The sequence below is a fragment of the Myodes glareolus genome, chromosome 12 (assembly GCF_982192425.1).
Source record: "Myodes glareolus chromosome 12, mMyoGla1.1, whole genome shotgun sequence".
NCBI classification, from domain to species: Eukaryota; Metazoa; Chordata; class Mammalia; order Rodentia; family Cricetidae; genus Myodes; species Myodes glareolus.
Genome location: NC_142037.1, coordinates 26,236,799 through 26,258,377, shown reverse-complemented (window position 1 = coordinate 26,258,377; position 21,579 = coordinate 26,236,799). Strand labels below are relative to the sequence as shown.

The 21,579-nt window shown below is 45.4% G+C and overlaps 1 protein-coding gene across 4 annotated transcripts in view; it reads left to right on the top strand.

Moving 5' to 3' along the window:
- The first annotated feature begins 1,381 nt into the window (after window positions 1-1,381).
- The window catches only part of Tnfrsf19 (TNF receptor superfamily member 19), a 92,585-nt gene continuing 72,387 nt past the window's right edge, over window positions 1,382-21,579 (top strand). The window contains exons 1-2 of one of the 4 annotated variants that reach the window (XM_085698593.2): window positions 1,382-1,582; window positions 20,319-20,411. In XM_085698593.2, coding sequence (XP_085554719.2) covers window positions 20,334-20,411 — 78 coding nt within the window. In that variant the 5' untranslated portion in view covers window positions 1,382-1,582; window positions 20,319-20,333. Of the gene's footprint in view, window positions 1,819-10,355; window positions 10,487-20,318; window positions 20,412-21,579 lie in introns of those variants that run through there. The other 3 variants (XM_048447949.3, XM_048447939.3, XM_048447928.3) reach the window with 3 other exon arrangements.

The following is a 21,579-nucleotide window of genomic DNA, read 5'->3' as shown; positions in this document are numbered from 1 at the left end:
CACTGGGGGAAAAAAGAAAAAGCTATTGGGAACTCAAGAGACCTATTGAAATGCTACACTGAACTCACATGCTGTTCAACCCAAGTGACTTGCTATGAAGATTTACCCAGGAATCAGAGACGTCTGGAGATAGACAAATCATAAACTGTTTTTAAGTATCGCATCAGGAAAAACGAGATGCCACCCATAAGAGAAGGGAGTCATAGGAAGGAAGGGCATTCTGTTGTCCTCTGAGCATGCCACAAAAGAGTTTTCACTGCCTTGCTGCAAAACGGCATATTTCCATCATAAAATGAAACTCTTTCTTCCAGAATAAACAGCCCCAGGTTCAGAGCCTGCCGCCTTCCCACTGCAGGGCTTTATCCATCGCTGTGGGTGCTCTAAATAACGGGCAACAAGTTTCATTATACAATACGGAAAATCAGGTGGCGATTTCTTAGCTGAGTCCAAACTGTGGGTTTGTGCCGTGACACAAGCTGTGGCATGATTGAAAGCAAACGCTTTCCTCTAAAAAACGCCTTTGTGAATTTTCAAATTCTCAAGAGCTGTCCATGAGTTATGTCTAAGAAGGAAACATCTTTAAAATCGGATAATTTGGGTGCTTTGTTTTGTTTTGTTTTTGTTTCTCGAGACAAAAGTTTCTCTATTTAACAGATCTGGCTGTCCTGGAACTTGCTTTTTAAATCAGGCTGACCTTGAACTCACAGAGATCTGCCTGCCTCTGCCGGCCAAGAGCTGGGATTAAAGGCGTGCGCCACGGCCGCCCGACTTGTTTTGTTTTTTTAAGGACCCCAAATTTAGATTATGAGGCATTTGACTCAGGTGTCCTGTGAGGAAGCGATGGTCTCCTGATAAGTTGTAACCTGGGCGTTCACTACTTAATGAAAGCCACTACTTGACTGATGCCATCTGTAATAATTTATTTCACCAGGAAAGACGTTTTACTAATTCTCAAAGACATGTCATAATATGTGTGGGGTAGGAGTGGGGAATGGGGAATCAAGCTTTTAAAAGGCTTGCTTATGATCCTTGCAGTGTAAGGCAGGTGTTTGGAGAAACAGTCTAATTAAACACTAATGCGAAGCTCTACTGCATTTCGGACACCCTGAACTGGTAGGACTCGGTGCATTTTGTCACAGGCAGCGGACCGATGTTGTCCTCGGGAACCTGCACGGGTCCAGGACCTTACCGGCCAGGAGCACAGCGACAGCAGTCCTGATGGGTTCCTCCCATCCAAAAGACAGACTGCAAGGCTGTCGCGGGCGAGGCACAGACCAACGCACTAGAAATCAGGCTGTCTGGCTTCTCCCGACCAGCCCCACGGCACGGCATGATGTCATGGGAGCTGCCACTCAGCGAGATGAAAGGGATGCGGCACAGCCCGCTGGCACTAGGCAGCCCCGCTGGGGCACCGCGAGAGAAAGCTGCGGATCCAGCGGCTCAGCCCAGGCCGGGAGAAGCCTGTTCTCCAGAGCCGAGGCAGAACAACGTGGCCCACGTTTAACAAAAGAACTTGTGGCCCGGGAGGCAGGAGCCCAGCTAAGAATCCGAGGGTAGCGAACTTTCTAGATCTGCGTGCATAGTGAGTAAGTTCATTCAGCCTTGGCTTTGATGCGCAGCAACTGATCGGCGATCAGATTACAGGCACTCCATCTCCCAGCCTGCCTGCCTTTGATCTGCGCGGGTAATCCATTTTCCTGGATTTGAAGTTTCGTCTGGGCTTGCGCCCACACACATTTTTGGGAAGGTAGAAGCGTTTGGCGCGGAAGTGCTACCACGCTGCCGAAAGCGTGGGGCTGGAGCACAGGCGGGGAGCAGGTAGGCGTTTGGGTCTGGTTGAAACTTTCACTGAGGTTTTCTCGCGTGTTCAAAATAGAAATGGCTTTCTATCAACTCCCAGCAAGCATGCCTGTGGCCAAGTCCTGCACCAGGCTGCGTGCAGGCGAGACTCAATTTGATTCTTGATGCAATTGTTTCGCGGTTTGCACCAGAGTTTTCGATCTGTCATGCAAATCTTACTTGGAAGTGAGTAGCTCTAACAGGACAAAAACAGTCGCGCTAACGATTGTTGGAAGCAGGGTTTCAGACTGAACTGGACAGAAAAACGACTTTATTTAGTAAATCGTGGGACTTTGATGGGAATTCTCTCTCTCTCTCTCTCTCTCTCTCTCTCTCTCCCTACTCCCTTCCTCCCTCTCTCTCTCTCCCCCCCTACTCCCTTCCTCCCTCTCTCCCTCCCTCCGCGCCCCCCCCCTTGCCCGTCTCTAGCAACACGATCAGTTTATTCTCTGGCCTCCAAGATATGAATCTATCACACGTGTGTCCTTGCCATTTGCATTCCCAAGGGAACCTGTGCAAGGCATTTAGGATGGAAGTCTTTCAAGTGGAAAGCGGAAGAATTTAGAAGCAGCAAGGGCCAAGCTGCCCTAGGTTTGGCTGAAAATACTCAGTCTCTGTAACCTTTGAAAATAGCTGGAGCTTTGTTTACAGAAACACTCACGAGGTTAATATTCTTAAATTAACATTTACTCTAAATATATAGTGACAGCTGTTGTGAGTTACAATTTGCCAAGTGTTTACCAAAACTATCTGGCAATCAACAGTTATTATGTTACGTGAAGTATTTCAGCCACATTTTCACTTCAATTAGTGCCCTACAAAATCAAATTATACAGGGCTTGCCAGTTAACTGCTGCTCGTGAATTCATCACTTCTACACACACACACACACACACAGAAAGAGAGAGAGAGAGACAGACAGACAGACAGACAGAGAGGCAGAGATAGAGACAGAGACAGGCAGAGACACAGATAGAAACAGAGAGACAGAGAGGCAGAGATAGAGACAGAGACAGACAGAGACACAGAGATAGAGACAGAGACACATACACAGAGATGGAGACACAGAAACAGGCACACATATGCACGCACACGCACACACACACCCCTTTACACTGAACTGCAAGCACTCAGGACGGAGTCAGAGCTCTGGACCCACACTGGCCTATTCTAATGTCCCGACCCCAGGTTTATTTGGTAAAATACTTCATTATTGTCAGAATGGTCCGTTTTGTGTTAGCTGGGCAATGAGGGAATGTAAATGACAAGACCAGTTGTTCTGGATTCTGAAATTCTGATGAAAAGTCTAGAGACCAACTTATTTTTGTGATTAATTTTTCTGATCCAACTAATTAAATTACTTTCACAACTTTCCTCCTGATAATAGGCACTTCTCGTGTTTGGGTTAACTTTAAAACCTTCGCAGCTATGAAGCGGAGAATCTTTAGAATCACGACAGAATGACTACGTTTAGAAACCTATCAGTAGGAACTGAGCCCAAGGTTCTAACTTGTGTTCAGTTGCACCAGGAGGACGTTTTCTTTTTCTTTTTCTTTCTTTTTTCCTTTTTTCTTTTGTGAGGGGGAAGGGAGTGCTGCCAATCATGCTTACAAGAGCCTGATTTTTAAACGTTTGATTAGAAGGGTCTCCCAAATAATAACACTAAAGGTAGTATTGTAAAAGCAATGGCAGAGGTAGTGTGCTGGGAATGTGCTGTCTTGGTTCAGTTGTGGGGCTCTGAGAGTGTTCTAATGACTGTTTATTCTGCTGCTAGGTTCATTTTAACAAACAGACTCTCCTCCGCGCAAAACAAAGGGGAGAATTAGCAATTATCTGATTTATTTAGGCTTTGTAGAAAACTAGCTTGGGCAAGTCAAGTCCTTGAAAATCCACTTCAGGGCCTGAATTAATTCAGTTAATTGTTTACTCCATGTGTCTTTGTTGGGAACTGAAACCTAGCGCATTTGGTTTTAAAGAGAAGACGTCCAATGGCACAGGGTGCTTCAAAAGGCCTTGCTTAATTAATTGCCACAGATGCCCCTGCTGGGGATTTAGTGGCTCAGTCCACGACTGCTCTCCCTTACAATATCCCAGTTTTCACAAAGCATTTCCTATCTCTTGCTTCAATGGCTGCTTTGTTCCTGCAGAAAGGCCACGTCTTCAAAGGGCTCCTCTAGTCCTGATACTGCCACTAATTAGCTCTGTGACCTGAAGAGCCTGCACACTGTGTGAAGTGAGGGCCTTGACGGAATCGTTTTCTTTTCCTGGAATATCTGCAGCCCTTTCACATATGGGGAAACTGAGACCGGAGGGTGCTCTCCATCTACCGAAATCCCACGGCTGACTTTCTGAGCCCCGTGGTCTACTTTCCAGTTGTTTCCAGTTGCTTCGACGAATGTGCTGTGGGGTCAGTCAGAGAACAATGTAGGTTTGAAAAGTAGAAATAGCTACTTCCTATTGTAATCCCTTTCTTTGTCCCCTTGAGAGGTATGTCAGCTGGATCTGCAGGGACACTTCTCAGCTCCTCCTCCACTCCTGTTTTCCTAAGGATTCCTGAGTCGTCAAAAGACTGGCGGCTATCATTTTCTTTTGGCTTTTACTTGTGTGTGTGCGTGTGTGTGTGTGTGTGTGTGTGTGTGGTGTATACTATATATATGTGTGTGTGTGTGTGTGTGTGTTTATATATGGTACATATGTACATGTATATGTGTGTGTGTGTGTGTTTAGGTTTTTTGTTTGTTTGTTTTGAGGGTGGTCATGTGCTCCTGGTCATCTACCTCCATTCCTCAAATGTTGAGATCACAGACATCTGCCACCATGCCAGTCCTCTATAACATTTCAAATAATTCTCATGTATCAGTGGTATATGGAAAATGTATGTATGTCAGAGGTGGGGGCAGGAAGACTATATATATAGAAGTTGGCATCTAAACTGTATCTTTGGCGTTTTTTTAAAGACTGGTATTTTCTTAGGAGGTGTCACTAGGATCCATGAAAAGTTTAATAGTTAATTAAAAATTATTACTTCTAGATGGAGATTTGCCATGGGATTTTTCTGAGTTCAGTTTGTAACCCAGTACAGCTTCACATATGATGGGACTGGCTTGTCCCACTGCTGTACTGAGAATCATGGTGTGCATTCTCATGTACCCTTTGGCTTTCTTGGAAAGGTTTTGTTGTACAAAAAATTAGACTACTGGTTACATTTTATACCTGTCTATTGCTTTCAAAGCCAAATAGCTAGTTGTCCTTAGTATTATTTCTTTTTTAAGACTTATTTTTTGTTATGTTGTGTGTGTGTGTGTGTGTATGTGTGTGTGTGTGTGTATACATGTGTGCTGAGGCCAGAAGATGGCGCTGCATCCCCTAGAGCTGGGCATAGAGGTGGCTGTGAGCCTCCCAACATGACCTAGGTTCTGGGACCTAAACTCAGGTTTCCTGGAAGTGTTCTTAACCACTATGCCACTCTCCAGTCCCCTTTGTACTGGCTGTCATCAATCTATAAAGGTTCATGTAAATCTTTATGGGTTGTTCCTTCCACTTATTATTGCAATAATTATTGATGTAATAATATCAAGCATTCCAGCCACACGAATAGTGTATTTAAAAACTTTATCATTCAAATTAACAACTAATAAAATTGCGACTTCCCCCATTATACGCAGAGGCAAAGTGAGTCTGAGAGGAATTGAATTACAAGTTCAGGGTCACGGGATTAATTCAGTGGGGTGCAAGCGTCTATCTAATGTCAAATCTTGCATCCTTTGTTCTCTGTATAGGCTGTTCCACCAGTTACATAAAACTGAACTCCACTGTGAGCAAACACTGTACCTAAAATTTTGACCAAAACAAACAAACGAAACAAAATGGGTCCTATTTTTTGTCTTTCTTTAGACATATTTTATAAGAATTAGCTGGCCTAGAAACTCTCAGTCATAAAAGGACTCTGAACATAAACCTTCCCTTTAAGAGTGTACTGAACCCAGGCACCCACCCCCACTGGTTGGTCAGACACTGCCTCTGTAACGCCAGTACCTCTCCTGGACATCCTGGGAAAACTTAGGAGTCTGAGTTCCTCTAAAGATTGATCCCTTCACTTGCATTTGTCTGGTTTAGAGGAATGGATAAGACAGATGAAGAGATGAAATAGGGAGACTCCCTGGTGTCTTCTGTGCCGTCACAACCCATTAAGTTTGGCTTCCAAAGCTATCCTTGGGTAGTTTGCCTGCCCAAGGCTCACATCCTAGATTAAGAAGGTACTTACTATCACCCACCGTGACTTCCATCTCTGATGAGAAGGGAAGGAGAGGCCAGAAGGAGGTCAAGTGACTTTAAGAAGCTTTTTCTTCCAACAATAATATGTTTTCTAACCCCCCGTTGGCTGTCTCCAGTATACTAGTAACCCAATAGCATGGCACCAATGGGCTGCGGCCTGGCCAGCCTCTTCCTTAATCTAGCCTTGTGTGGCGAAGGGCAAGGAGCAGAGTGAGTGGATGGCCATCTACTTGGGGGTTAGAGGTCATGAACTCATGAGTATCCTTCCAAGGGCTCCAACTTGAAACAAGTTTGTCCTGTGAATGTGCTGAGATTGACTAAATAGCCTCTTTCCCCTTTGCTTAGATGTTAATGGTATGGGAAAGATTAAGTTAGGATTCGGGGAGCCCAGAATTTGATCCTGGCTCGATTATTAACTTACCGTGTGACTTTGAACATGGCTTCTACCTCTGGGCTTCAGTCCTCCCAATTTCCCATTCTAATTGGCAGCAGTGCTTGTTAAAAACACATGTATAACTGGGTTTGGAGTCCCATCCCTGTTTTATTGCCTGTATTTACAAACTTCCAAATTAATTCATTCAACAGTTATTTCAAACACGTTTTGCTTATTTAGTTTGTGTCCATGCGTATGTGGCAGAGTGGTGGTGTAAGCATGTGCCGCATGTGTGTGCTGACCAGGGGACCAGAGGAAGGCCCTCTCCTTCTACCATGTGGGTCCTGCAACTCGAAGTTGGGATCTAAACCTCTTGATGCCATTCTTCCAACTGATTTTTAATAAATATCTGCTATGCGCCCCATGCCGTGAAGTAGCCTGATAAAAACCCACTGTTTTCATGTAACTGGCATTCTAGTCCATTTTCCCACGGAGTCATGTTTTATAGTGGAAACCCCAGGAGTCAGGCAGCTTTCCATGGGCAAAGAACGGTGTCAGTGAGGCCAACGGTGTCAGTGAGGCCAACGGGGCCAGTGAGCGGTCTTCCTGAAACGTCACAAGTAATGTTACTCGAATACTTTTCATTTTGGATGAAGAGAACCTAAACAAATGTGTTCTATGACACTTGGACGTTGCCAAACCTAGATGTAGAAGCCAAGCATAGAATCTGCTTGTGGTGGCATATGCTAATAAACCCGCTACTCCAGAGGCCAGGCTGGGAGATGCTGCAGACACAAGACTAGCCTGGTCTACATAGTGGATTCTAAACCAGCCAGCGCTACGCAGTGACATAACAGGACCCTGTCTCTAATAACAACAACAAAACCTACCTTAAAATTAATCTTAAAAACAGTACCTCTTTTTAAGATCCTCACAGCGACTTAGCTTTTCCACTTAAAATCTCAAGCTGTTGAGAAGATCCAGTGCTTCATGAAAGGAAAATGTTCCCAGCCCGAATTCAAAGCATACGTTCCATTCTGAAGGAGCCTAGCAGTCTCGTCTCGTTCTCTCTCTGTTTTTCGCAAGGTCTCACTATGTGGCCCAGGTTGACTTTGAACTTCCAACCCTTCTGCCTCATCCCATCATGGCCCCACACTCAGCTAAAGCTTGTGATTCTTTAAGAGAGCCATCGGTTGTGAGCCTGGGGGCTTACTAGTTCTGTTAGTGGGCCTTCAGAACGCTCAAGCAAAGCAAAGGAGAGAACGTTGTTTAGCTTCACAGGCGACTAAGGGTTCATGTCCCTCTTCCCATTGTCAGTTGTCATTTCAGTAATTTGCTCTCATTTTATTGACCAGTGTCCTACCTGTGAATGGTGCCATTTGCTAAGCAGGTACTCTCTGCCAAGTACTAGCCTAGGCGTTTTAATACCCGGTGTTATTTATCATCCTGTAGTGAAGTGACTTGTTTTACAGATGAAGGGAAATATCCAGTGGTTAGCTACTCCAAGGTCATACAACTACTGGGTGCCAAGTTGGCATCGAGACCAGATTGTTTGATCTCGAAGCCTGTGTGTTCACAGTTGGGTCTCTCTGCACAGCGAGCTAACAAGCTAACTGGCAAGATCAATCAAACACGCAAAAGGATCCAAGAATGAATTAACAGGATAATGGATTGCTGTCTCAGAGTACAAAAGGAGATCAGACAGGGCAGCGGATCTTGGCTGAAGTCGGAGAAGGTAGTTCCTGGTCAGCAGATTAAATTCCACCAAAACCCATTTAGCTAGCATCTGTCCCAGGGGTTGATGCTATCAGAGGCGCAAGCTGGGGCATCTGCCTCTTCTCTAAAGGTGTTTTAACTCCCCGAGGAAGAACACGAAGTCCACAGATCTTGCCACAAGGATTGTGACAAGTGCTAAAATGATCACACACCTTGGAAGGGAGGAAGTCGAGTTGAGGATCAGGAGAAAACGTGGGAGTCAGGACTTCATGAAATATGAGAAAAGCGTCAGGGAGGTAAGCAAGATGCAGGAGCATGGAGCGGAAGCTTCCGGAGCTCAGAAAGGGCAAACGCGGGACACAGTTGAGGCCAGGCAAGCAGACCAGTTTGGTCAGAATATAAAGCTAGAGGTCTAGAGGGAGATAAGGCTGGAAGCGTGGGTGGAGCCCAAGTGTGGAAATCTTTACATGCTAATCCAGGGAGGATAGAAGTGCTCCCTCCCAGCTGGGGCAGCTGAGAAAGACAGACCACAGGCTGGGGGACTGTGGCCTGTATTCTAGGGGAGGTGGGGTGGGAGTGGAGACACCGTACTGTGGAGGAGGTGGTAGCAGGAGGTAAAGGAACAAGAATACTGAATGCCAGAGATCTTGCAAAGGAGGAAGCAGAGGTTCAGTTTGGTAAGGATGAACTGACTATGTGAGGCTCTGGGCTATCAAAAAAGTAAGATGCACCGTCAAGAGATGGAGGCATGGTGGGGAAAGAGACACTCTGTGGATGGCTTCACCACCTTAGCAGGGTGCTCAAGAGTGTTAGTGATGCACGGGTCAGGGACAAGCACCCTTGCCCTGACATTCAAATAAACTCAAGCACATTTGCTGTAAACCACCTACAAAGAAATCGTTCCGGGATATATGTTCCGGGTGTGTTACATTCAAAGTCTCCACCTTTAAAGTTGACGCTTAAGAGTGGTAAGGTTTTCTTCACGGGTATCTATTATTCCACCACGTTGTTTGCAGTGTGGGGTCGCAAGCTGTGTTTTAGGAGATAAATGATAAAAGCTACCCACTTTTACTTTCACTCAGCAAGATAGCCAATGAGGTTCTAAGAAGCAAATTCCATACCAAGAGAAGCATGGTTGACTTAGGGAAGGTCAAATCAGCAAGGAAAACAGCGATGTACTTCTGCGTTACAGTCATGCAGGGTTCCTTGGATTTGAAGGGCATTAGGCACTGAACCAATCACTGAACACGCAGGGCAGTGGTGGCTCATATTCCTATAGCACAGCACAGATCTATTGTAATATAAAGTGGGTACCGCTCGCCCCTTCTTCCTAAATGCTCAAACTAAGGCTCAGAATTATAAACCTTACCTCGTCACACAGCACGTGGAAGCCACTGAGCCTGGACCTGCCTTCTGCTATGTCCCCTTCCCATGGCCAGTGGTTCAGGTTTAATGGTGATGCTAGCCCCTGGACCAGGTTCCTGAACAAGGAGGAGGAGTAGGCCGTGGCAGTCTGGCACCCCAGGCCCAGCTCCTGGAGGTTAGCATTCAGTTAACTGGTCCTGTTATGTGAGCTGAGATCTCACATACAGTCTTTGGTGACCCAAGTTGAGGGGGTCACAACTGTAGATCTAGCTGTCATCTTCTCTGGCCCCTCCTTCCTGTGAAGAAACAGGCTCTGGGTGCGATGTGATCCGGCAAAGGAAAAGTACAGAGATCCTGGGGAAATAATCTAGAGGTGAAAGGAAGGCTCCTTCCTGCTCCCTAAGGAAACTTGATGGTCTTAGTTCCTCTACTCAGTCTTTCCCTATTCATCCTGCATCCACTGGCCTAAGCAGCCTGATGCCAAAGAACCCATAACTAGAGCCCGGGGCAGGGGTTGCCAGAGCCAGGGCATGCCTGGCCGCAACTGTGGGGCGGGTGCGGGTGAGAACCAAGGGTTGTCTGGGTCTGGTGGGGTGGGCATAGTGACAGATTAGAAGCGGGGCGTCGTCAGTGGGAGTGGCTAGGTTTGGGCTGGGAGTGTGGTGAGGTACCTGGGTTAGGCTTTTAGCACCACGGGGACTAACTAGGGGCGGGATGAGATTCTGGGAGGAGAGCGGGATCCGGGGGCGGGGCTCCCGGCGAGCAGGGGCGGGGCGGGTTCCGGCAGCGGCGGTTGCCGGGCTACAGAGCGGAGAGGCGGCAGGGCTGCTCGGGATCCCGGTGCTGCCTAGCGTCCGCACCTCACACCGCCCCAGCCTCGGACTGAAGTCGGGCGCATCAGGGCAGGACGAGGGAAAGGTAGGTGCCTCTGCAACGGGACTGCAACGCTGCGGGGCCCAGCTGGTCTGGGGGATCCGAGCCGAGGGGAGGTGGATGCCTGAGGCAGGAGGGCTCGCAGCCCAGGCGAGGCGCACGTGCCGGGAGAAGCACCCAGGATAACCAAGTCCTTTGGGAGCGAAAGCATGAGTGACAGGGCTTAGCTAGGGTTTAGTCCGTGAAGGATGTGTTTGTAAGGCACATGTGCGTGCGTGTGCAGATCGCGCCTAGTCCACCCACCCTCTCACTTTTCCAGCGTCCCTGGGCAGGCACCGGGAGCCCCCAGCTGGCGCCCACACCCTACTGCGCAACTGCGGGGGAGAGGGCCGAAGGGGAACGTTTAGAAGATCCATCTGTAGCCCAGAATCATTCTCATTCCGTGCAAAAAGGATTGAATGCCAGAGTTGCTAGTACTGATGAGCAGAGCATGCCATAGATTGGAGGAGAGGAGCTAGCTCTCACAGGCTTGTCAGCGCCCTCTTGCCATTTCTTGAACTATGAGTTAGATACATTATAGTCTGTTATTCAGGGGTCTCTTCATGTAGCTCAGCCTGGCCCCAAACTTTTGTTGCTCAGGCTGGCCTCGAGCTGAATCCTTCTGCCTTCTGAGTACTGAGTACTGGGGTTACCAGATGTATTCTCAGGTTTGGCGGCATCCAAAACCTATTATCAGTTTCAATAGTAAACTAACCACTAAGCCTAGGACTCAGTTGGTGAACAAAGCTATAAGCACTGTTGGGTATTTCTCTAAACGAAACAGTTTGATTCAATTTATTTCCGAAGATATAATTTTTTTTTACTTCAGAGACATGTCCTTTGACAAGGCAATTTATATACACAGGAAATGGGTATTGTTAGACACAGCTTGTGTAAACAAGAGTTTATTTTTGTGTTGTCATTTTATGATTAACTTCTTGTATGCATAGGGAGGATTATATTACATTAGTTCAGGATTTGCTCGGGATATTTTCTGCGGAGGAAGACATGTATCTAGAGGGGTGAAGAATTAAGCTCTAAATGTAGAAGACAGTTTTGAAGGATTCGGAGGTATGAGTAACAAAAACGAAACTTTGCATGTTGAGTTGGTGTGAAAGGAACATATAATATAAAAGTGTGTTGTGAAAATATTGCCTTAGCATTAACGCCTTATCATAAGCTCTGTAAGTTCCTTTTAATCAATGAAAATGTCTTATGACGTCTACTTTATTATCAGGACTGCATGACTTTATTGACTTTAGCATTTTCTTTTCCGTGGTAGATGTTAACTCCTGAGATGGTATGCTAATATTTTATGCACAATTGTAGAAATTGTTTCTTTGGTGGGATTGACGGATGGCGAGTCCCTGCTGGATTTTAATCTGAAGCCAACAGATACGAACTCTTATGCACTGGAGATGGCAGTAACCACAGTGTAAAATGACTCTCCCAGTAGACTTGTATGAGGCGAATTGCTAATGTGCAAGTAGTGTGTGTGTGTGTGTGTGTGTGTGAGAGAGAGAGAGAGAGAGAGAGAGAGAGAGAGAGTGTGTGTGTGTGTTTCTGTGTAGACTTGCGGAGGCCAGAGACAGTTGAATATCTTTATTGCCATTTACCTTATTCCCTTGAGACATGACCTCTCACTGAACCGGAAGATTGTTTTTTCAGGCAAACGACCAGACAGCTGTGAGCCACCATCTCTGATCCCCACACTGGGTTACAGGGACTTGTGGTCATACCTTGTGTGTGTGTGTGTGTGTGTGTGTGTGTGTGTGTGTGTGTGTGTATGTGTTTATGTGGGTGCTAGGAATCTGAATTCAGGTCCTCATGTTGACAGAGCAAGCACTCTTACCTACTGAGCCATCTCCCAGACTCCTGTAAAAAAATGTTTAAAATGTTCTTTAACCTTTATTTTTATTTTATGTATGGCTGTATGGGTGTTTTGCTTGCATGTATGTCAGTGTAGCAAGTGCATATTGTAGTACCTGCAGAGGTCAGGAAATGGTGTCAGATACCTGGGGCTGTTGTTGAGATAGTTGAGAGCTGCTATGTGGGTGCTGGGAATTGAACCCTGGTCCCCCGGAAGAGCAACCGTTCTCTTAAGTGCCCTTAACCACTGCTGAGCCATCTTTCTAGTCTCTAAAATGAGTTTTTAAAGCTCTCCCAAAAGCCCAGAAAATTAATGCAGATGATGAAATGATTCAGAGCTTAATTCATGTATATTTGAGAGTTCAAATGAACTGTGAGTCCAAAGACAAAGAATGACTTTCAACCGGCGTGTGACTTTGCATGTCCTCCTTAGTACATTACTGTAATTTACTTATTTAAATCTGTGAGCCCAGGCTCACTTTAGTTCAGTTCTAGACCAGTTAGTTCCACCCCACACTTAGCCACGGCACAGCCGGAAAGCTCCATGCATCTTCAATCACAGACTTCCAAATGGTTTTCCATCTGACAAATCAGTATTGAAAACCGTCTAGTTCCTCCAGTGCTGAACTTGACTGGCTAAGAATGTCCTCCTGGGCTAAGCAGACACTCCAAATGAATGAGTCAGCAGCTGCCAGCGAGTGGGCAGAGGCCACAGAACAGTTAAGTACGTGTGGCCCACAGCAGGTGACTAGTGGATGTCTATAGGCTTCGGGAAGGACACTCCAGCTGAAGGAAAAGGCAAACAAGGCAGTACGGACAGAACTGCCTCTGGTGAGCAGGCGAAGCGTCGAGTTCATTCATCATACTTTATTTGTTGAAAGTGTTTACATTTGCACGTACGATGCTTACACAGAGCTGGGCTATCTTCTAGTCCACACATTACAAAGCATAGACTTTTTAAACGAAAGGCTTAAAACTCCGGGTTTGAAAAGAAGAATCATCCATCAAGTCAGCAATTATATGAGGCTGTGATTATTGAGCTTCTCATAAAAATAAAATAAAATAAGAGAAGTATGAAGGGGTCTCACGAGGAAATTCTTTGAATGAACGGAGACAGCCTCTGAAGGAGGACACTCCAAATGGTATAAAGACCTTTTTGGAATCAACCCAGGCTTCCTTCCAAAATACAAATTTAAACAGCTGTGGCGTGGGGATGGCTGTGCACAGTCCAGGAGCAACTGTGTTTGAGCACTTGTGGTCGATGATGCCATGATGGTCCTACTTGTATCTTAGGATAAACAGTCGATAAATTTCAGAAGAAGTGCACGATTTATTATCGGTGTATTTATTGAGTGAACACTTTGAGAATCCTGACATCTCCCTAGAGCAAGCATGATTGAGTTTACAACTCAAGAAATAAAAGAGAATTCATCTGAGGAAAACCCTGCCGTGGGTGTTAAGTTCTGTTAAAAAAAAAACAAAACAAAGCAAACAGAGCTAGTAGCCTGACAGTGGCCCTTGTTGATTTTGAACTTTGGAGAATATGAACTGTTGTATTTGGCAGCAGAAAATCTTAATGTTTGTAGAGTTTTTGGTCGCAAACATTTTGTTATTTGGAAGAGAAATCACTCTCACTTCCCTTCCAGTGTGCACATTGCTCTCAGCTGTTCCACATCTCTGCGAGCTTCCTCCGAGGCTGCCAGGGCTGCCAGCTTCCTTGCAGCAAGGATTTTCTGAATACAGGGAAGTTAGGGTGAGATTCAGAGTAGCCACTGGCTGAGGCTTATTGTCCTGCTTGAAAATGGTGTCCTAAATTTCTGTGTTTTCTCCTAGTGTGCAGGACTAGCAGTATTTCCGAACCCCTGCTCCATTGCAAGCATTTGCATTTATCGCATGGGCTTCGTTTCCACGGCGATTTTTATAAGCAGTAAGCTTGTGGATTTGCTTTCATCTCCTCCTATTTCTTGAATGTTCTATCTTATTGCATATTTCCTATATATGCATTTCTTATTGATTCTTATGTATCTTATTTTCTATATATGCATATATATAGAAAAATTCATGAGTTGAACACTGCTTTGCTACGTAATGTTAGTATGGTTTCGCTAGATGAAAGCTTACCTGTTCTATCCACTTTATCTGAGGGTTAAGGAGTAGTTTTCAATAGCTAGAAAAATAGGGGCTGAGTGTGGTGGCTTGTGCTTATACGTTCTGCAATAGGGAGGGTGAGGCAGGAGGTTTCCTGTGAGTTTGGCCTACACAGTGACACTCGACCTCAAAAACCAAAAGTAAAATAAAATGAAGCAGAGAGATGGAAGAATAGAGAAAGCCGCCAGGCAGGGGTGGCGCACGCCTTTAATCCCAGCACTCGGGAGGCAGAGGCAGGCGAATCTTTCTGAGTTCAACGCCAGCCTGGTCTACAGAACTAGTTCCAGGACAGGCTCCAAAGCTACAGGGAAACCCTGTCTCGAAAAACCAAAAAAAAAAAAAAAAAAAAAAGAATAGAGAAAGTCAATGATTCATTCTGTCAAAGATTATGCAGATTATTCTAAGCATCCCCAGAGGCATACGCTTCGAGAATTTACCAGATTAAGTAGGCAGATGGTTCTCAGAGGTTACTTCTTGTTTAGGCTAGGCTATAATTAACGGCTTCCCCTTCCTAAAGATGGCTGCTGCCTGAGGTTGGTCATCCCTGGCCCAGAAATCCAGAATCTGAAATTGGCCAAAATCTGAGCCCTGCGTCCAAGAATGAGTTCCTTTCCCTGGAGTTTGTCCTCCTCCTGTCATTTATACTTTGGTCGTGTGTTACCTTGGCGTGTGTTTTTCGCGTACGTTATTTCATCCTTTACAGCTCCGAGAGATAAACTATTGTCTCACCAGGTGGTGGCGGCACACGCACACCTTTAATCTTAGTACTTGGGAGGCAGAGGCAGGAGAATCTTTGAGGTCCAGGATGGCCAGGCTACATAGAGAAACCCTGTCTCCATAAACAAACAAACAACAACAACAAAATATTATCCCTAATTTATTCTTCATGTAGCATAGATCAGGTGCATACTTTATGTGAGTTACAATTCTGGACTGAAATTGATGTCCTGGCCGTTGAGTCTCCAAACCCTGACTGGGAGCAAACACACGTGGCTGGTAGGTGATGGGATATGAGAAGGGAGGCCAGGCACACAGTGAAAAGAGATGAGAAAACTTATATTCTCACATGTGACGGACGGCCCGTGCTTGGCTCTGGATCGGTTCGCCTCAGTATGGACTTCAAGGCTGACGGATTGGCTAATGTTCCAAGGGTGTCCTTCATAACACTGGAAATTGTTTTTAAAAGCCCAAGCATTGGGTCTGGAGAGAAGCCTCAGCAGTTAAAAGCATTTGTTATTCTTACAGAGGAGCTGAATTCAGGTCCCAGCACCCACATGGTAGCTCTTGTAACTGCTTGTACCTCCAGGATCAGGAGGCACCAGTAACAAGCATGGTACACATCCATGAATATAAAACACTCATATGGATAAAGAATGAATGTATATGTGTGTGTGTGTGTGTGTGTGTGTGTGTGTATGTGTGTATACACATACACACACACACACAGCCTTGGCTAAAGAAAGTGTTTGCCAGACACAAGGAAGAGAAGTAAGCAATTACGCATGCTGGGAGATTCAGTCCAGGGTACATCATGCCAAAGTACCCAGACTACATTCACTGGGTTCCAGATCTTTGACAGTTAAGCTAGGGCAGACGCTGTTTAGAGACTGCTCTACAGGTCTGCCCAGCCTAGCCAATTTAGAGTCCCCTGGGCATTGCTTTCCTAAGCTGCTGCCTCTAAGACCCCTTTGCCTTGTACACACAGCACAGTTTTGTTTTTTTTTAATTCATTGTCAACGACCGCCAGGGGTGTGCATCTCCAGCACCTGGTCTATTCCCGCCCCTGCCCAGCTAGGCCAGCTGGGACACATCTGCATTAATACCCATTCACGCAAATGAGCAGGCCGAGTGACTTCATTTGTAAGAGCCTCCGCGGTGCAGCTGGTGAGATGTGGCCAGCCCGGCACTTTGGATTCCTGGACCTCCGCGTTCTGGCCTAGTTCTCATACCGTTAACCTCCTTGGTGTGACTAGGGGCAGTTTCTCTGTACCTGTTCCACAGACATGGATGCTGGGTGGTTAGAAGGTGTTTTCAGCGTGGACATTTTGGTAAACTAGAGAATCTTCAGACTTACAGTAATTTGTGTTTCTGGGCCTTGATGAGTTCACGTGAGATACATAGAACCCTGAAACGTAAATGCTTATTATCTGTCTTTGAGTCGAACCCTGAATGCTAAAGTTTTAAAACAATTTCACAAATGACCTTTTTATTGCCTTGATTTTGTTTTATTTTAAATATTACCAACACTAGTTATTTCGTTTCATTTTTCTATTTGATGAATGCCAAATAATTTCATAAGGAATCTCACTTTTTCCAGGAAATTCATGGCCACAGTCATAACAGGCCACCAGTGAAACTGTTGATCTCTAAAGTGCTCCTTGGCCAGGACAGGAAAGGCATGTAGAAGACAGTGATGCCTGCTGAGCTGTGAGCTGCTTCCAGACGTACCGTGTTAGAACCGTCCCCACCCAAGGCACGCATGCCTCTTCACGCAAACTGGGCTGAGCGAGTAGAAAATTGATTAAATTTGCTGGTTTCCTACATACCTGTCTGCAGCTTTGTTGAAACAATTCTCCTTTCCCCAATAGAAGAGGTCACTGGATGCAGCCACAAGTCTCAAGTCTGCAGGGACATGGCCGACTGTCTAAGATCCCATGTAGGGTCACCAGACAGGGCTTTGATTTGGCCTCCATCAGTTATACTGGTTTTGGCTTTTGACCTTTTGCTTGCTCTCCCATGATATGGACAGATACCTACTTAAAAGCAAGGAAGGAGAAGTGTGCTTTTTATAAACACGGGACTTGGCCTTGTGCAAGCTTAATTCAAACTAGTGCTTGTTCTCCACTGGCCGCACTGTGATGTCCCACAGTGGTCTGGCAGGGGACCAGCCTTCAAGGACGGTTGTCCCATGTAAGGTAATTTGATGCTCAATAAAAATGTCATGATATAAGGGAGGGGGATAGTCATACATAAGTAAAATGAAGAGAAAAGGGGAAGTAACGGGGAAGGATGTTTAGGCAGAGAGATAGATTCAGGTTGGGCAGAGAAGGGAGTTGGATGGGCGATAACTATCACTAAGGATGTGATACAGCCCTACAAACCCGTATCTCTGTATCCATAGATCAGTACAGCTCTCAGACCTCATTGGAGAAGTCTCTTTGTGCAGCAGATGGCACTTAACACAGAAATAGTTAAGTACAGAGTCGAATACAGAGAATAACTGTATTCTCTGTAATGGTCGAAGTACAGAGAATAACTGGCTATGGAGTTTCCAGCCACATTTGGGACACTTGTATCACATACATTCCCACAAGGCTCAGAGACCATCAAGGAAGACAGAATAGGAAAGCTATAAGAGCCGGAGGTAGGAACTGGGGTGAAAAGTGTCTTCTGGAAATGACGGGACTGCCGTACTAGCGAGCTCACAGCAGCGGGGCTAGCCTGCGCAAGACCTGCACAAGGATCACGCCATTCGTCATTCCGACGTGGGGCAGGCCTCATAGCCCCACCTCTAACCGAGGAACTATTGCCAGCTGAGGACTTCTTAGGGGTGAGAGCTGGTTTTCTTTGAGGGTCGGTCCGCTGTCCAGTGGGTGGCGTCACAGCCATTAGCGCATGAGCAGCACAAATTAGACACGGTGCATTACTTTTATTTTTAAAAAGACACAAAGTTGGAAGAGGTGGAGAGCGGGAGTGGTTCTGGGAGGGTTAGGAGAAGGAGTGGGGTGGAAATGTGATCAAAATGCATTTCATACATATATGAAAGTCTTAAAGACGTAAAAAAAAAAAAGTACTTTTTAAGCACCACAACATGACGGACAGTGGTTGCTAATACTTGATAGCAGTTCTCATGTTCCAGAAACGCCCTGGATCAGTGACCTCTCCCACGGTGCTGGAGGGCTCCCTGTCCTGCTAGGATATTTGGCTTGCAGGAGGCTTGTTCCCCACAGGCCAAGAGGCTTGTCCTTGTTCACACAGCCACCTTGTGATGCTCCCTGTTAGCAATGAGACCAGGAACCGTGGCCAACATTGATTGAAGTTTATCCTGAACTGGGCGTGGTTGAAGCAGACCTCTAATCCCAACCGTTGGGGAGACTGAGGCAACGGGAGATGAATTCAAGACCTGCCAGGGGCAATTTAGCACAGCCTTATCTCAAAATAAATAAAACGCAAAAACCCTCATGGTTTGGGAGGAGATGGTTTAGTGAGAACATCCACTTAAAAAGCCAGACACAACTTACGTACGCTAATAGCAAGACTGGACGATGGTGACGGGAGGGTCTTTGGGACTCGCTGTCCAGCCAGTCCCAGAAACCAACCAGTTGACTGAGCCATCTCAGTAGCCCTGGTTCTCTGAACTCTGTCTGTGTTCCCCAGCACTCACACAGTGTCCCCAGAGAGCCTTCTGTTGATGGTGACCATCACTGACTCAGGCCATCCATCTATCTCTTTCTCTCTCATTTGGTCTAAGTGCTTTGCTTTTGCAGGTTGGAAGTTTGGATTACTTTTCACGCCAGCAAGCTGGGGACCCAAGTGGGGATTCCACCCAGTGGAGACTCTCTCTAACAACACACTATTATTAAAACCTTCCTATAAAGTCACCTTCAGGCTACACGTTTAAGTTGTACATGAAGCAAATGAAGTTTGAGTTGATTTGGTCCTCATGCTATATGCACCAGTTTCCCAGAGTCAGAGAAAACCTGGTATCTCAAACTCTTCTGATCCTAGCATTTCATGTAAGGGATGCTCAGCCTGTACTTGCTTTTATGTGTTAGTTTGTAAGACCAAATAAACCACACACTTTTTTTTCTTCTTCTATAGTGTTTATTTCTTTTTCTTTTCTTTTTTCTTTTTCTTGGTTTTTTTGAGACAGTGTTTCTCTGAAGCTTTGGAGCCTGTCCTAGAACTAGCTCTCGTAGACCAGGCTGGCCTCGAACTCACAGAGATACCCCTGCCTCTGCCTCTGTCTCCTAAGTGCAGGAATTAAAGATGTGCACCACCACCACCCTGCTTTTTTAGTGTTTTCAAGACAGGGTGTCACTCTGTAGCTCTGACTGTCCTTGAACTCACTATGTAGTAGACCAGGCTGGCCTTGAACTCACAGAGATTTACCTGCCTCTGCCTCCCAAATACTGGGATTAAAGGTGTGCAGCACTATGCCCAGCTACTAATTACACCTTATTAACTTTTTAAGAATCACACATTTTTCACATCTTAGGACCCGTGGTATATACTTCAGGGAATGCAGTTTATCTCCTTAACCCTCCCTGTGTGTCATTTTCCCATCTCTAAAAAAAAATGATAGCATTGATGGTCTAGAATAGAGGTTCTCAACCTGGAGGTCTCAACCCCTTTAAGGGTTGAACGACACTGAACAACCCTTTCGTGGGGATCACCTAAGGCCGTTGAAAAATACAAATATTTACATTATAGTTCATAATAACAGTAAAATGACAGTGAGTAGATAGCAATGAAATGGTTTTATGGTTGGGGTCACCACGGCATGAGGAGCTGTATTAAAGGGTTGTGCCATTAGGAAGGCTTAAAACCACTGCTCTAGAAGGTCTCTGGTCTAAGCAAATTAGCATGCCAGACACACACTGGTGCTTAGAAATGTTCTTTTGTTACGGTTATTACCCTGTTGGCCCTATTCATCCTGGAAACACATACATACATAAATAAAATAAAATGGTTCTTTTTAAAAAAAATAAGTAATATCCAGTGCTTTGTATTAGGGAAAATGGTGGTCATATCACTGTATGAGAGTGTTCCCTAAGACCCTGAGTGCTAACTGTGTCTCCCTTCTTCTCCTTGTCCTCAGGGATAAACACATCTGATGAGAGCCATGGCTTCGAGGGTCCTGCTCGGGCATGGGAGAGTGCTCCTCACCACCATGCTTGTCCTGGGCTATTTGGTAAGTACACTCTTCTTCCTTTCATAGGAATATGGAGAAAGAATTCATATAGTGGTCTCAGGATTATGAGTGCCGAAATCTCAGCCCTCGAGGGTGAGGCAGGAAAATTGCAAGTTCGAGACCAGCCTGGGCTGTGTAGCAAGATCTTTTCTCAATACAAACAAAAATAAATACTGCCAAGACTGGTTTTTATTTATGAAATCATTGTTTTAAATTCTTTTTCCAAATTATGGCTGCTCTCTTTTGTGTTTAGGTAGTGCAGTTGTGCCAGGAAGTTTGCCACAGGTGTTGAAATTATCTCTCTTAAATCTAGGTAAAGTCATAAAGCTAGTTGCCACATCACTCCTCATGTTATATTAAGTTAATGACATTATTTTGGGTTTGTAGCCTGTTTCTATTAGAATATACCCTAGGGCAGTGGTGCTCAACCCTCATGCTCAGACTCTTTACTAGAGTTCCTCGTGTTGTGGAGACTCTCTAACCATAAAATTATTTTTGTTACTATTTTATAAGCGTAATTTTGCTACCGTTACGAATGGTAATATAAATATCTGATGGGTAGAATATTTAATATGCAACCCCTGTGAAAGGGCCTTTTAGCCCTTCCCTCCCAAAAGGGTCACGACCTACAGGTTGAGAACTAAGAAGACCATAAATTCTACGCTGATTTCCAGGATCTACAGGGATAGTTGGATGTTGTTTTGTGGGATTGAATTCAGGGCCTTGTGCATGCTAGGCACCTATTGTACCACTGAGCTACATCTCCAGTCCAGAACAGATGAAAGCTATTCGATGTGGTATTTGCATCTATCGTGAGCTCCAAGAGTGTTAAAGACAGAGAATTTTTAGTGGTTTTGAAAGTGTGACCGAAGGCCTGTGGAGATATCCAGTAGAATCAACATTTATTTAATCTGGGATATAATAAGGACCTACACCTATAGAGAGAGCTATTAACCTTGGAGACAGTACCCAAGGTCTTAGAAGGTGAAGTCAGTGTAAGTCAGCCTGGAGTTCGAGTCTGTGATGACGCTATGTAGCCACGAGGAAACCTCTTTTCTGGCCCTACAGTTGTCCAACACTGAGTAAATGGCCTGGGACAGAGGTAGAATTTCTTCCTCAAGGAGGTTACACTTATCTGGGGCAAAAGGGAAACTTCTGTCCAGAACTA